Source organism: Leucoraja erinacea, chromosome 49, assembly GCF_028641065.1.
Source record: "Leucoraja erinacea ecotype New England chromosome 49, Leri_hhj_1, whole genome shotgun sequence".
Classification (NCBI taxonomy): domain Eukaryota; kingdom Metazoa; phylum Chordata; class Chondrichthyes; order Rajiformes; family Rajidae; genus Leucoraja; species Leucoraja erinaceus.
In genome coordinates, this window is record NC_073425.1 from 846,566 (window position 1) to 864,022 (window position 17,457).

At 46.8% G+C, this 17,457-nt stretch overlaps 2 protein-coding genes across 2 annotated transcripts in view; both read right to left on the minus strand.

The window, feature by feature from the left end:
- Positions 1-17,457, minus strand: part of LOC129715045 (RNA-binding protein 43-like) — a 260,957-nt gene that overhangs the window by 165,505 nt on the left and 77,995 nt on the right. The window lies entirely within an intron of this gene.
- The window catches only part of LOC129715042 (unconventional myosin-Id-like), a 106,970-nt gene that overhangs the window by 45,275 nt on the left and 44,238 nt on the right, over positions 1-17,457 (minus strand). The window contains 2 exon segments of the mRNA XM_055664875.1: positions 7,900-8,107; positions 10,313-10,479. Of these exon segments, the coding sequence (XP_055520850.1) occupies positions 7,900-8,107; positions 10,313-10,479 (375 nt within the window).

The following is a 17,457-nucleotide window of genomic DNA, read 5'->3' on the forward strand; positions in this document are numbered from 1 at the left end:
TACACCCCAGCGGTATGAACATTGACTTCTCCAATTTCAGGTAGTCCTGCTTCCTCCCCCCCTCTCTCTCCCCTCCCCTCCCCCACCCCGGCTCTCCGTCAGCCCTCTGGCTCCGCCTCCGCCTCTTCCTTTCCCCCCTCTCCACAGCTCCCCCCCCCCCCCACCCCACCCCCCCCCCCCCCCCCCCCCCCCCCCCCCCCCCCCCCCCCCCCCCCCCCCCCCCCCCCCCCCCTTCCCCCCCCCCCCCCCCCCCCCCCCCCCCCCCCCCCCCCCCCCCCCCCCCCCCCCCCACCCCCCCCACCCCCCCCCCCCCCCCCCCCCCACCCCCCCCCCCCCCCACCCCCCCCCTCTGAAGAAGGGTCTCGAACCGAAACGTCACCTATTCCTTCGCTCCATAGATGCTGCCTCACCCGCTGAGTTTCTCCAGCATTTTTGTCTACCTACTATCTACCTCATTGGTGACCCTCGGACTATCCTTGGTAGACAAAAATGCTGGAGAAACTCAGCAGGTTAGGCAGCATCTATGGAGCGAAGGAATAGGTGACGTTTCGAGTCGATACCCTTGTTCGATTGTTCCAGCATCTGCAGTTCCTTCTTAAACAACTCGGACTATCCTCGATCGGACCTTGTTACCTTTACCTTGCACTAAACGTTATTCCCTTATCATGTATCTGTACACTGTAAATGCCTCGATTGTAATCATGTATTGTCTTTCTGCTGCCTGGTTAGCATGCAACAAAAACAGTTCAGTGCGGTGTTAATAATATGACTGCAGGCAACGAAATTTCGTTCAGACCGAAAGGCCTGAATGATAAATAAAGGAATCTAATCTCTAATCTAATCTAATGCACTGGGTGACCGCTGGTCCGTGCGAACTCACAGTCACAGAGTGATACAGTGTGGAAACAGCCCCTTCAGCCCAACTTGCCCACACTGACCAACATGACCCAGTTACACTAGTCCAACCTGCCCTTGTTTGGTCTATATCCCTCCAAACCTGTCCTATCCATGTACCTGTCTAACTGTTGGGATAGTCCCAACCTCAACCACCTCCTCCGGCAGCTTGTTCCATACACCCACCACCCTTTGTGTGAAAAAGTTACCCCTCAGAATCCGATTAAATCTTTTCCCCTTTACCTTAAACCCATGTCCTCTGCTCTCGATTCTCCTACTCTGGGCAAGAGACTCTGTGCATCTACCCAATTTAGTCCTCTCCCATTGGGCCGAAGGGCCCGTTTCCGTGCTGTATCTCTAATGTCTAACGAGACTTTAGAGATACAGGTGCAAGATATCTCTACTAATCTGTAAAACAGTTGCTCACTGCTATGACCAGTCTATGAATCCTCTTGAATTCCTTCTGCAGCTCAGTTGCTCGAGAAGAATTTTTCCAGTGAATAATTAATTCAAAATAAATAAATTGCTGTGAAATTGCTGCATCTTCCACGTAGTAAGACAGGCTAGATGCAGGACAAATGTTCCCCATGTTGGGGGGAGTCCAGAACCAGGGGTCACATTTTAAGAATAAGGGGTCGGCCATTTAGGACCGAGATGAGGAAAAACGTTTTCACCCAGAGAGTTGTGAATCTGTGGAATTCTCTGCCACAGAAGGCAGTGGAGGCCGGTTCACTGGATGTTTTCAAGAGAGAGTTAGATTTAGCTCTTGGAGCTAAGGGAATCAAGGGATATGGGGAGAAAGCAGGAACGGGGTACTGAATTTAGATGATCAGCCATGATCATATTGAATGGCGGTGCAGCCTCGAGGGGCCGAATGGCCGTCTCCTCCACCTATTTTTCTATGTTTCTATGTTTCTATGCTGCAGTGTTCTTCCTCCTTTTGCTGTTTTGCTGCTGTGGCCACGATTTGCCCTGGAGGCCAATACCTCCACATCAACTGCATGTCTGTACTACCTCATCAGGGCCTTTAATCTGCTTCTGTGAAACACTCAGTGAAAATTAAAAAAACTTTTTAGTGCCTTGGAGGCACAATATGGAAGAATGTCAAACACAATACACACAACTCCCTCCAGAGTCAGGGACAGTTTCTTCCCAGCTGTTATCAGGCAACGGAATCATCCTACGACAACCAGAGAGTAGTCCTGAACTACCGCCTGCATCTCCTCCAACCTCATCTATTACATCCGCTGCTCTAGGTGTCAGCTGCTCTACATCGGTGAGACCAAGCGTAGGCTTGGCGATCGCTTCGCCCAACACCTCCGCTCGGTTCACAATAACCAACCTGATCTCCCAGTGGCTCAGCACCTCAACTCCCCCTCCCATTCCGAATCCGACCTTTCTGTCCGGGGCCTCCTCCGTGGCCAGAGTGAGTCCCAACGCAAATTGGAGGAGCAGCACCTCATATTTGGCTTGGGTAGTTTACACCCCAACGGTATGAACATTGACTTCTCCAATTTCAGGTAGTCCTCACTGTCACCTCCCCTTCCCAGCTCTCCCTCAGCCCTCTGTCTCCGCCTCCGCCTCCGCCTCTTCCTTTCTTCTTCCCGCCCCCCCCCCCCCCCTCACATCAGTCTGAAGAAGGGTCTCGAACCGAAACGTCACCTATTCCTTCGCTCCATAGATGCTGCCTCACCCGCTGAGTTTCTCCAGCATTTTTGTCTACCTACTATCTACCTCATTGGTGACCCTCGGACTATCCTTGGTAGACAAAAATGCTGGAGAAACTTAGCAGGTTAGGCAGCATCTATGGAGCGAAGGAATATGTGACGTTTCGAGTCGATACCCTTGTTCGATTGTTCCAGCATCTGCAGTTCCTTCTTAAACAACTCGGACTGTCCTCGATCGGACCTTGTTACCTTTACCTTGCACTAAACGTTATTCCCTTATCATGTATCTGCACACTGTAAATGCCTCGATTGTAATCATGTATTGTCTTTCTGCTGCCTGGTTAGCATGCAACAAAAACAGTTCAGTGCGGTATTAATAATATAAACGCTAGGAACTGCTGATGTTTTGATTGTTTAAAGACACAAAGTGATGGAGTAACTCAGCGGGTCAGGCAGCAATGACATGGACATAGACATAGAAAATAGGTGCCATTCGGCCCTTCGAGCCAGCACCGTCATTCAATATGATCACAGCTGATCATCCAAACTCAGTATCCCTTTCCTGCTTTCTCCCCATATCCCTTGATTCCTTCCACCCAAAGAGTTAGATAGAGCTCCAGGGGCTAGTGGAATCAAGGGATATGGGGAGAAGGCAGGCACGGGTTATTGATTGGGGACGATCAGCCATGATCACAATGAATGGTGGTGCTGGCTCGAAGGGCCAAATGGCCTCCTCCTGCACCTATTTTCTATGTATTTTCTATGTAGCTCTATCTAACTCTCTCTGGAAAACACCCAGCACATTGGCCTCCACTGCCTTCTGTGGCAGAGAATTCCACAGATTCACAACTCTGGGTGTAAATGTTTGTCCTCATCTCAGTCTTAAATGGCCTACCCCTTATTCTTAAACTGTGACCCTTGGTTTTCGATTCCCCCAACATCGGGAATTATTCTTCCTGCTTCTAGCCTGTCCAATTCCTTGAGAATTGAATAAGGCACGTACGTGACGATAAACTCAACTGAACTGAACTATATTCAACATCTGGCTGCCTATTTATCTGCCACAGTTTGTACAGTTTCTAAATCCAAAAAGGATCTACCGATTTCAAGCTTGTTACCCGGGGGGCCGGATACTTGCAGCTCCATGAAGGGACAACACATTTATCAAACTCACAAGTGAAAGGCTAAGGTCATGAAAGTAGGCCAGGCTTCTTCATGTGATGTGCAGAGATGAGGCAGTGAATAACCAGATTCCTCTCTCTCTAAATCACAGGCAGCCAAACACAGCAAATCATTCTTCTGAAGACAGAAACCAAATATCAGGACTATTAAGAGTCAAGAGTGTTTTAATGTCATATGGCCTGGATAGAAACATAGAAACTTAGAAAATAATGCAGGAGGAGACCATTCGGCCCTTCGAGCCAGCACCGCCATTCATTGTGATCATGGCTGATCGTCCCCTATCAATAACCCGTGCCTGCCTTCTCCCCATATCCCTCGACACCACTAGCCCCTAGAGCTCTATCTAACTCTCTTAAATCCATCCAGTGACTTGGCCTCCACTGCCCTCTGTGGCAGGGAATTCCACGAATTCACAACTCTCTGGGTGAAAACGTTTTTTTCTCACCTCAGTCTTAAATTACCTCCCCTTTATTCTAAGACTGTGGCCCCTGGTTCTGGACTCGCCCAACATTGGGAACATTATTCCTGCATCTAGCTTGTCCAGTCCTTTTATAATTTTACATGTTTCTATAAAATCCCCCATCTTTCTAAACTCCAGTGAATACAAGCCTAGTCTTTTCAATCTTTCCTCATATGACAGTCCCGCCATCCCAGGGATCAATCTCGTGAACCTACTCTGCACTGCCTCAATCACAAGGATGTCCTTCCTCAAATTAGGCGACCAAAACTGTACACAATACTCTAGATGTGGTCTCACCAGAGCCCTATACAACTGCAGAAGAATGTATCTTAAAATTATCCACCGCTATCTGGACTGTCATAAACACCATCGTTTATCTGTTTGTTTATTGTACTCTTTATTGTAATTTTTCTTATTTTATTTTATTTTTTTATTTTTCTTATTGATAGATTGCGTTGTGATGTGTTTAAGTTGTTTATTTAACATTAACCTGCCAAAGGGACTAAAGAAGGAAATTAGCTACTGGCTATAATCTTTCATATTTACATGGAAATGTTTACATTAATATGCACTGTCCCTGTTTCAAAAAAATAAACAATAAAAAGACATTGTGATCATGGCTGATTGTCCCCAATCAAATTTGATTGGGACAATGAAATTCTTAAGGTCCTGTGTCACTCGGTGATTTTTTTTCGGAGACTGTCGGCATCATTGACTGACATATCAGGTCACCGAAAAAGTCGCGGCGTGACTTGGGTGTTTCCTCAAGTGTCGCAACATTTTTTTTGTCACCGCTGGATTTTGAAACGGTCAAAATCTTTCGCCGACCCTGATACGTCAGTCACCAAGTGGCACAGGCCCTTTACTTGTTGCAACACAACTGAATATGTAAATATGTAAACATAGTACATAACGGGGGAAAAGAAAAAACAGTTCAATAAATAGCAAATAAAGTCTCTTGCAGTTCAGAGCTCAGAGCTTATGTGTTGTTGTGTTTAATAGAGAATAGACAATAGGCAATAGGTGCAGGAGTAGGCCATTGGGCCCTTCGAGCCAGCACCGCCATTCAATGTGATCATGGCTGATCATCCCCAATCAATACCCCGTTCCTGCCTTCTCCCAATATCCCCTGACCCCGCTATCTTTAAGAGCCCTATCTAGCTCCCTCTTGAAAGCATCCAGTGAACCGGCCTCCACCGCCCTCTGAGGCAGAGAATTCCAGAGATTCACCACTCTCTGTGAGAAAAAGTGTTTCCTCGTCTCCGTTCTAAATGGCTTACCCCTTATTCTTAAACTGTGTGGCCCCTGGTTCTGGACTCCCCCAAAATTGGGAACATGTTTCACTGCCTCTAGCGTGTCCAAACCCTTAATAATCTTATTAGTCTTAATGGGGTACTGATAGGGGATGATTAGCCATGATCACATTGAATGGCGGTGCTGGCTCAAAGGGGCAAATGGCCTACTCCTGCACCTATTGTCTATTGTCTATTGTCCCTCTAAACCTCTCCGATCCGTGCACCTGTCCAATTGCTTCTTAAACGTTGCGATAGACCCTGCCTCAACTGCCACCTCCGGCAGCTCGAAACGTGCAGGAAGGAACAGCGGACGCTGGTTTACGCCGAAGATAGACACAAAATGCTGGAGTAGCTCAACAGGACAGGCAGCATCTCTGGCGAGAAGGTCTGAAGAAGGGTCTCGACCCGAATCGTCACCCATTCCTTCTCTCCAGAGATGCTGCCTGTCCTGCTGAGTTACTCCAGCATTTAGTGTCTATCCTCTGGCATGCACCCACCACCCTTTGTGTGGAAAAAGTGATCCCTCAGCTTCCTATAAAATCTTTCCCCCTTCACCAAGCCAATTAGCCTGCAAACCTGCACGCCTTCGGAGGGTGGGAGGAAGATCTCGGAGAAAACCCCACACATGTCACGGGGAGAACGTACAAACTCCGTACAGACAGCACCCGTAGTCGGGATCGAACCCGGGTCTCCGGCGCTGTGAGCACTGTAAAGCAGCAACTCTACCGCTACTCCACCATGCCACCCCATGTCAGATCATGTCTGATGCAGATGACACTCAAAAGGGAACAGAAACTGGACCTACGTGCAGTGTTCAAAATTACATCTCTCAAATCAACAAAGAGCTTTTTATTCAAGTGCCTTGGTAATTTTTTATGAAGCACTTCAATTGGCAACAAAGTCCTTAGGGACAATCAGCGATTGTGAAATATGTCGTATAAATGTAAGTTGCTTTTAATCCGAATGACAGGATTGGATAGAGTGGATGTGGAGATGATGTTTCCACTAGTGGGAGAGTCGAGGACCAGAGGTCACAGCCTCAGAATTAAAAGACGTTCCTTTAGGAAGGAGATGAGGAGAAATTACTTTAGTCAGAGGGTGGTGAATCTGTGGAATTCTTTGTCACTGTGGAGGCCAAGTCAATGGACATTTTTTAGGCAGAGATAGATAGATTCTTGATTAGGACCGGTGTCAGGGGTTATGGGGAGAAGGCAGGAGAATGAGGTTGAGAGGGAAAGATAGATCAGCCATGATTGAATGGTGGAATGGATTTAATGGGCTGAATGGCCTAATTCTGCTCCTATCACTTATGACCTTATGACATGAAATATCAGCACTATACATTTTTTCAGGGTCTCAACCAAGTTACATCGCTTGTAGAAACAAGGAATTGCAGATTGACACATGATGCTGGAGTAACTCAGCGGGACAGGCAGCATCTCTGGAGAAAAAATATATTCTACCTTGATATAAACCAACATCTGCAGTTTTTTTTGTTTCAGCAAGGAATTGCAGATACCGTTTTACAAAAAAAAAGGACACCAAGTGCTGGAGTAACTCAGCGGGTCAGGCAGCATCTGTGGAGAACATGGATAGATGTGAGGTTTCACAGAGTGCTGGAGTAACTCTGGAGTAACTCAGCGGGTCAGGCAGCATCTGGGGAGAACATGGATAGGTGATGTTTCTCAGAGTGCTGGAGTAACTCAGCGGGTCAGGCAGCATCTGTGGAGAACATGAATAGGTGACGTTTCACAGAGTGCTGGAGTAACTCAGCGGGTCAGGCAGCATCTGTGGAGAACATGGATAGGTGACGTTTCACAGAGTGCTGGAGTAACTCAGTGGGTGCAGCAGCATCTATGGAGCTAAGGAAATAGGTAACGTTTCGGGTCGAAACCCTTCCGGGTTTCGGCCCGAAACGTTGCCTATTTCCAGAAGGGTTTCGGCCCGAAACGTTGCCTATTTCCTTCGCTCCATAGATGCTGCTGCACCATAACTCAGCGGGTCAGGCAGCATCTGTGGAGAACATGGATAGGTGACGTTTCACAGAGTGCTGGAGTAACTCAGCGGGTCAGGCAGCATCTGTGGAGAACATGGATAGGTGACGTTTCACAGAGTGCTGGAGTAACTCAGCGGGTCAGGCAGCATCTGTGGAGAACATGGATAGGTGACGTTTCACAGAGTGCTGGAGTAACTCAGCGGGTCAGGCAGCATCTGTGGAGAACATGGATAGGTGACGTTTCACAGAGTGCTGGAGTAACTCAGCGGATCAGGCAGCATCTGTGGAGAACATGGATAGGTGACGTTTCAGGTCAGGACCCTTCTTCACACTGACTCCATTTTAACACAGACTACTTTGCTGCAGCCACAAGACATTGTAAATGAATGGACTGTGAGTCGTTACCTTTTGCAGAAACAGTACGATGAAGGGAAATTTCTCTGCTCGTTCCGTCTCCAGTTCAAATAAAGTCTGCGGTGTTCGGATGAATAACTTGGTCTTCCCATACGCCACATCCTGCTGGAAGCCATGTTGGTCTATAATGGCTCGGACTGCCTCCGCATCGGTGGACATGAGATGATTCGGCCAGGTGTACTCGCATGTCATCTTATACCTGCAACACATTTTCAAACGAAGAAGGAATACTTTGTGGCGGAAAGAACTGCAGATGCCGGTTTACGCCAAAGAGAGATACAAACTAGTCACAAGGTCTTCTTAAGTCTACTCCGCCATTCAATCTTGGCTGATCTGTCTCTCACTCCTAACCCCGGTCTCCTGCCTTCTCCCCATAACCCCCTCACCCCCCCTTCACCCCCCACAGCGAAATGTTGGAGTAAAGGGCCTGTCCCACTTGGGCGTATTTACGCGTCAGTTACGCAACATAATCTATGCGTCACGACGCATTACGCGCGCATGGTGCGTGGCGGTGTAGGCAGTGACGCGCGGTCGCGCGGGGCTCCCCAGGGTCTTGGGATTCTCAAAATCTTCGCACGCCACCTGCGTGACACGCAAATGACGCTCAAGTGGGACGGGCCCTTAACTCAGCGGGTCAGGCAGCATCTCTGGAGAAAAGGAGCAGGTGACGTTTCGGGTCGAGACCCTTCTTCGGACTGAGAGTCAGGGGAGAGGGAAAATAGAGATACGATAATGTACGGAACAAATCAGAGCCGGCACAGAGGGGGGGGGGGGTCGGCGAGAGAGGATGTCGCAGAACTCTTGGCGGAGAGAGGAGGAGAACCTCTTCAAAGTAGACATACCACGAGGAGATTTCGCAGTGGAGCCGACGAAATGTGTAGGGACGGAACTACAGATGCTGGAGATTGAATTGATTGAAAGAATTAAAGATACAGGTTCAGTCCAGCTTAGTTTACCGAGGTACAGTGAAAAGCTTTTGTTGCGTGCTAACCAGTCAGCGGAAAGACAATACATGATTACAATCGAGTCATTTACAGTGTACAGATACATGATAAGGGAATAATGTTTAGTGCAAGGCAAAGCCAGCAAAGTCCAATCAAAGATAGTCTGAGGGTCACCAATGAGGTAGATAGTAGTTCAGGACTGCTCTCTGGTTGTGGTAGGATGGTTCAGTTGCCTGATAACAGCTGGGAAGAAACTGTCCCTGAATCTGGAGGTGTGCGTTTTCACACTTCTGTACCTCTTGTCCGATGGGAGAGGGGAGAAGAGGGAGTGGCCGGGGTGTGACTGGTCCTTGATGATGCTGCTGGCCTTGCCGAGGCAGTGTGAGGTGTAGATGGAGTCAATGGAAGGGAGGTTGGTTTGTGCGATGGTCCGGGCTGCGTCCACAATTTGCTGCAATTTCTTGCGGGTCTTGGATGGAGCTGTTCCCAAACCGTGTTGTGATGCATCCCGATAAAATGCTTTCTACGGCGCATCTGTAGAAGTTGGTGAGAGTTGTTGGGGACATGCCAAACTTCCTAAACCTTCTAAGGAAGTAGAGGCGTTGGTGTGCCTTCATGGTCGTTGCTTCGATATGCGTGGTGCAGGAAAAGATGTTGGTGATATTGACTCCTGGGAATTCTCTACTTCAGTGCCATCAATGCAAGACTGGGATATGAAGAAGGGTCTTGAACCAAAACGTCACCTATTCCTTCTCTCCAGAGATGCTGCCTGTCCCGCTGAGAATTCTGTGGAATTCTCTGCCTCAGAAGGCAATGGAGGCCTATTCTTTGGACGCTTTCAAGAAAGAGTTAGATAGGGGTCTTAAAGATATGGGGATATGGGGAGAAGGCAGGAACGGGGTACTGATTGTAGATGATCAGCCATAATTCTTGCGATTGAGGGACTGCAGCATAGGTTGACAAGGTTAATTTCCGGGATGGCGGGACTGTCCTGTGCTAAGAGAATGGAGCGGCTGGGCTTGTGTGCTCTGGAATTCCGATGGATTAGAGGGTATCTGATTGAAACGTATAAGATTATTAAGGGTTTGGACACGCTCGAGGCAGGAAATACGTTCCCGATGTTGGGGGAGTCCAGAACCAGGGGCCACAGTTTAAGAATAAGGGGTAAGCCATTTAGAAGGGAGATGAGGAAACACTTTTTCACAGAGAGTATGCTTTCAAGAGAGAGCTATATAGGGCTCTTAAAAATAGCGGTCAGGGGATATGGGGAGAAGGCAGGAACGGGGTACTGATTGGGGATGATCAGCCATGATCACATTGAATGGCGGTGCTGGCTCGAAGGGCCGAATGGCCTACTCCTGCACTTATTGTCTATTGTCTATTCCAGCATTTTGTGCCTACACTTCCATAACATTCGACAACTGTTTTAGCGCACACTGTTGCACCGGCATTGGATTTACCTCAATAAGAAGCGATGGTATGGTTGCCGATATGCAAATCCTGCCCGTCTCACACGCACGTTTTCCAACAGGCCCAGATACTCCACCTGGTGCCTGCAGCGTTCGTAGTTGAACAGCACCGGGGATTTTTGGTCATTCGGTTTGATGCATCGCACGTAGTAAGGTTCCTGAAAAGAAATTAGATCATTCAATAGACAGTAGGTGCAGGAGGAGGCCATTCGGCCCTTCGAGACAGCACCGCCATTCAATGTGATCATGGCTGATCATCCACAATCAGTATCCCGTTCCTGCCTTCTCCCCATATCCCATGACTCCGCTATTTTTAAGAGCCCTATCTAGGCTCTCAATTGAAAGCATACAGAGAACCGGCCTCCACCCCCTGAGGCAGAGAATTCCACAGACTCACAACTTTCTGTGTGAAAAAGTATTTCCTCATCTTCATTCTAAATGGTTTATCCCTTATTCTTAAACTGTGGCCCCTGCCAACATCCCCCAACATCGGGAACATATTTCCTGCCTCTAGCGTGTCCAAACCCTTAATAAACCTATATGTTTCAATAAGATTCCCTCTCATCCTTCTAAATTCTGGAATATACAAGCCCAGCCGCTCCATTCTCTCAGCATATGACATTCCCGCCATCCCGGGAATTAACCTGGTGAACCTACGCTGTACTCCCTCAATAGCAAGAATGTCCTTCCTCAAATTAGGGGACCAAAACTGCACACAATACTCCAGGTGTGGTCTCACTAGGGCTCTGTACAACTGCAGAAGGACCTCTTTGCTCCTATGCTCAATATCCTCTTGTTATGACGGCCAACATGCCATTCGCTTTCTTCACTGCCTGCTGTACCTGCATGCTTACTTTCAGTGACTGATGAACAAGAACCCCCAGATCCCGTTGTACTTCCCCTTTTCCCAACTTGACACCATTTAGATAATAATCTGCCTTCCTGTTTTTGGCCAACAAAGTGGATAACCTCACATGTATCCGCATTAAACTGCATCTGCCATGCATCTGCCCGCTCAACAAAGATAGACCCAAAATGCCAAAGTAACTCAACGGGACGGGCAGCATCTCCGGAGAGAAGTTTCGGGTCGAGATCTTCCTTCAGACCGAGTCTGGGGTAGAGGGAGACACAGAGACATGGAAACGAGAGATCAAAGGGGATGAAGCTCATGCAAATGTAGAATAGATCACTGTTTGCTCGTGGAAGGTGACGACGAGGTGCACAAAGATAAAATGTAATCAGGAGGCCAGTCAAACTGTTCGGAGAACTGGGATGGGGAGGGATGGAGAGAGAGGGAAAGAAAGGGCTACTTGGTGAGAGAAGTCGATATTAATACCGCTGGGTTACATAGAAACATAGAAAATAGGTGCAGGAGGAGGCCATTCGGCCCTTCAAGCCAGCACCGCCATTCTTTGCGATCATGGCTGATCGTCCCCTATCAATAACCCGTGCCTGCCTTCTCCCCATATCCCTTTCCACTAGCCCCTAGAGCTCTATCTAACTCTCTCTTAAATCCATCCAGTGACTTGGCCTCCACTGCCCTCTGTGGCAAGGAATTCCATAAATTCACAACTTTCTGGGTGAAAAAGTTTTTTTTCACCTCAGTCTTAAATGGCCTCCCCTTTATTCTAAGACTGTGGCCCCTGGGTTCTGGACTCACCCAACATTGGGAACATTTTTTCCTGCATCTAGCTTGTCCAGTCCTTTTATAATTTTATATGTTTCTATAAGATTACCCCCTCATCCTTCTAAACTCCAGTGAATACAAGCCTAGTCTTTTCAATCTTTCCTCATATGACAGTCCCGCCATCCCAGGGATCAATCTCGTGAACCTACGCTGCACTGCCTCAATCACAAGGATGTCCTTCCTCAAATTAGGAGACCAAAACTGTACACAATACTCCAGATGTGGTCTCACCAGAGCCCGATACAACTGCAGAAGAACCTCTTTACTCCTATACTGAAATCCTCTTGTTATGAAAGTTTGTAAGCTGCCCAAGTGAGATATGAGGAACAAAGATAGTTTTGTGTCTATCTTCAGTGAGAAAAGGCCCTTTTGGCCCACCTTGCCCACACCAGCCAACATGCCCCAGCTACACGTGCCACCTGCCTGCATTTGGCCCACATCCCTCTAAACCTGTCCTATCCATGTCCCTGTCTAAATGTTTCATAAATATTATGATAGTCCCTGCCTCAACTACCTCTTCTGGCAGCTTGTTCCATACACCCACCACCCCTTTGTCTAAAAAATGTTACACCTCTGGTTCCAATTAATCCTATTTATATCAAGAGGACTGGAATGCAAAAACAGAGATGCAATGCTGAGACTCAATAAGACGTTGGTCAGAGTAATGTGAGCACATCTGGGTCCCTTATCTGAGGAAGGATGTGTTGGCTCTGCAGAGGGTCTACAGGGCGTTTACAAGAATGATTCCAGGAATGAGTGGATTATCATTTGATGAGCATTTGACGGCACTGGGCCTGTACTCGCTGGAGTTTAGGGGGTTGAGGGGGGACCTCATTGCAACTTACAGAATAATGAAAGGCTTGGATAGAGTTGACGTGGAGAGCATGTTTCCACTGGTGTGAGAGTCTAGGACCTCAGAGCCTCATAATTAATGGGCGCTATTTTATAAGGAAGGCGAGGAGGAACGTCTTTAGTCAGAGGGTAGTTAAACTGTGGAACTCATTGCCACAGAGGGCTGTGGAGGCCAAGTCAGTGGATATTTTTAAGACTGGAAAATGGCGTTAGGAGGCAGAGATCAGCCATGATTGAATGGTGCATTAGACACGATGGGCTGAATGGCCTAATTCTACTCCTATAACCCGTGAACTTGTAAATCCTTCTCCCCTCACCTTAAACCTATGATACGACAACAAAAAATAGGTGGACTAAGCGAATGGGCACAATTTTGGCAGATGCAGTTCAACATAAGAAAATTGAAGAACCTGGTTCAATTTTAGGTCTGAAGACAGGTACTAACATGAAAAACGTCACCTATCATGTTCTCCACAGATGCTGCCTGACCCGCTGAGTTACTCCAGCACTCATGTGTGAAACTGCCTGACACCTATCCATGTTCTCCACAGATGCTGCCTGACCCGCTGAGTTACTCCAGCACTCTGTGAAACGTCACCTATCCATGTTCTCAACAGATGCTGCCTGACCCGCTGAGTTACTCCAGCACTCTGTGAAACGTCACCTATCCATGTTCTCCACAGATGCTGCCTGACCCACTGAGTTACTCCAGCACTCTGTGAAACGTCACCTATCCATGTTCTCCACAGATGCTGCCTGACCCGCTGAGTTACTCCAGCACTGTGTGAAACGTCACCTATCCATGTTCTCCACAGATGCTGCACTTTTTTTTAAAGCAGCATCTGCAGTTCCTTATTTCTACAGAACTGCAAGTTTAGTTTGGATAGTCTGCACAGCATGGAAACAGGCCCTTCGGCCCACCGAGTCCATGCCGACCATCGATCACCTGTTCACACCAGTTCTATGTTATCCCACTTTCTCATCCACTCGCTACATACACTAGAGGCAATTTGCAGAGGGCCACCTTTGACCTGTGTCCCAAAGACCTGTCCGTGTTTGGGACGCGGGAGGAAACCGGAGCACCGTGAAGAAGCCCACGCAATCACAGGAAGAACTTGCAAACTCCACGCTGGCAGCACCCGAGGTCAGGATCGGACCCAGGTCTCTGGGGATGTGAGGGAGCAGCTATAGGGGTCGTGTGAGAGTGAGACACACCCTGAACTCACTTCACTGTAGAACCTTTTATTATCTGCAGTTTCTCCAAAGAGAATCCAAAGAGATTTTATGTGGATGAAGGGAAGAAAAGTAAGTGGGTAGAGAATAGGGACCTATTAAAGTCATCGATGCGTGGAGTCACAGGAGATGGGCAAGGTCCTCGATGAGTATGTGTAGCAAGGAACTGCAGATGCTGGTTGTACACCGAAGATAGACACAAAATGCTGGAGTAACTCAGCGGGACAGGCAGCATCTCTGGAGAGAAGGAATGGGTGATGTTTCTGGTCGAGACCCTTCTTCAGTCTGATGTCAAGAGGGTTTCATGGGCATATGTGTCACGAATGGAACAATGAAATTCATACTTCCATATAACCATATAACAATTACAGCACGGAAACAGGCCATCTCGGCCCTACAAGTCCGTGCCGAACAACTTTTTTTTCCTTAGTCCCACCTGCCTGCACTCATACCGTAACCCTCCATTCCCTTCTCATCCATATGCCTATCCAATTTATTTTTAAGCACCTTCAGCACCTTCACCGGCCTATAAAGCAATTTGTGCAAGTATTTCTCTTCTGTTTTTTACCATGGAGATAAACATAAAGAACACACACACACACAGTATGTGTATTCTTAAAATATACATATATAATCATATTTTTTTAGATGTTAATAATTCACACATATATATTACATGCATATATCACACACACATATGTGCATGAGGTGTGTGTGATGTGTGTGTGGGCGTATTCAAATATATATTATATAATATATATATACACACATATATATATATATATATACACATACACATATATATACATATACACACATATATATACATATATACATACATATATATACACACACATATATATATACACATATATATATATATATATATATATACACACGCATATATATATATATACACACATATATATATATATTATATATAATATATATATATGTTATATATAAGATATATATATATAAGATATATATATATAATATAAATATAATATGTTATATATAAGATATATATATATATACATACATATATATATATAAATATATATATATATATATATATATATATATATATATATATATATATATATATATATATATATATATATATATATATACACACATATATATATACACACATATATCACACATCTTCTCCATGGATTGTCACCTTGTTGTGGTGGAGAAGCTTGTGTGGACCTGAGATCCTGAGAGCGATGCCGTCTGGAGCTATCTACGCTCCTGGTAGGGCCACCCATGGCGGTAAGGTCGAGGGGGGAGGTCTCTGACAAAGAACAATCCAACCAAGACCTCAACGGTGGAACAGGCGGAGGACGATGGCTGACCTTAGTGGAGCGTCACAACGGCTGGGAAGGCGGATGAAGGCTGCAGCAGAAAAGGGTCTCCGGTCGTCTTGGACTCCATGCCACTGGATCCTGACCCAGATCTGTCAAGGACCGTGGGGTGGCTGTCTGTGCACCAGTCTCCCCACGTTAAACAAAGTCACGTACAGGCGTCCTCCAAACCCTGGAGACACCCATGGTCATCCATGCCCGAGGGGGCCTAAGAAGATATATCTCTCACACACACTTACTTAAAATCCAATATTTCTTAAAGGTTCAGTACATATATAACATATAACAATTACACCACGGAAACAGGCCATCTCGGTCCTTCTAGTCCGTGCCGAACACGTATTCTCCCCTAGTCCCATCTACCTGCGCTCAGACCATAACCCTCCATACCTTTCCCGTCCATATAACTATCCAATTTATTTTTAAATGATAAAAAAGAACCTGCCTCCACCACCTTCACTGGAAGCTCATTCCACACAGCCAACATTCTCTAAGTAAAGAAGTTCCCCCTCATGTTACTCCTAAACTTCTGTCCCTTAATTCTCAAGTCATGTCCCCTTGTTTGAATCTTCCCTACTCTCAGTGGGAAAAGCTTATCCACGTCAACTCTGTCTATCCCTCTCATCATTTTAAAGACCTCTATCAAGTCCCCCCTTAGCCTTCTGCGCTCCAAAGAATAAAGACCAAACTTGTTCAACCTTTATGTAATATATTTATGTAATATATTATCCACACATTTATTACACACACATATAATTATATATATATGTTATATATATATATATATATATATAATTATGTGTGTGTGTGTGTGTGTGTGTGTGTGTGTGTGTGTGTGTGTGTGTGTGTGTGTGTGTGTGTGTGTGTGTGTGTGTGTGTGTGTGTGTGTGTGTGTGTGTGTGTGTGTGTGTGTGTGTGTGTGTGTGTGTGTGTGTGTGTGTGTGTGTGTGTGTGTGTGTGTGTGTGTGTGTGTGTGTGTGTGTGTGTTGAGACCGAAAGGCTCAAACAAAATTGCTGGTCTACGGAGCCGTTGTCCTCCCTACCCTGTTGTATGGAGCTGAGCCATCGACAACCTGCAGCAGGCACCTGAGAGCCCTGGAACAATACCATCAGAGATCCTTACGAAAGATTCTGAGGATCAGCTGGGATGGCAAACGCACCAACATCTTTTTGGAGGAAGCCAACATGACCAGCATCACACCACAATAATGCAGCACCAACTTTGATTGGCTGGCCATGTCATCCGCATGTACAACACGCCTCCCTAAACAAATCCTGTACTCTCAATTGAAGGAAGGTTGGCGAGCTCCCGGCGGGCCAAAGAAAAGCTTCAAGGACATCAAGAACAGTCTGAAGAAATTCCACATCACATCGAGCAACTGGGAGCACATTGCACTGGACAGGCAGGCGCTCCTGGAGGAATGAGCCGCATGTCACGAAATGGAACTACGCCGTGTGGCAGAGACAAAGCGACAGCACCGTAAGGAGAGAGAGAGAGAGAGAGTAGGAGTAAACGGGTCCTTTTCACAATGGCAGGCAGTGACTAGTGAGGTACCGCAAGGCTCAGTTCTGGGACCCCAGCTATTTACAATATATATTAATGATCTGGACGAGGGAATTGAATGCAACATCTCCAAGTTTGCGGATGACACGAAGCTGGGGGGCAGTGTTAGCTGTGAGGAGGATGCTAGGAGACTGCAAGGCGACTTGGATAGGCTGGATGAGTGGGCAAATGCAAGGCAGATGCAGTATAATGTGGATAAATGTGAGGTTATCCACTTTGGTGACAAAAAGAGGAAAGTAGATTATTATCTGAATGGTGGCCGATTAGGAAAAGGGGAGATGCAACAAGACCTGGGTGTCATGGTACACCAGTCATTAAAAGTATGCATGCAGGTGCAGCAGGCAGTGAAGAAAGTGAATGGTATGTTAGCATTCATAGCAAAAGGATTTGAGTATAGGGGCAGGGAGGTTCTACTGCAGTTGTACAGGGT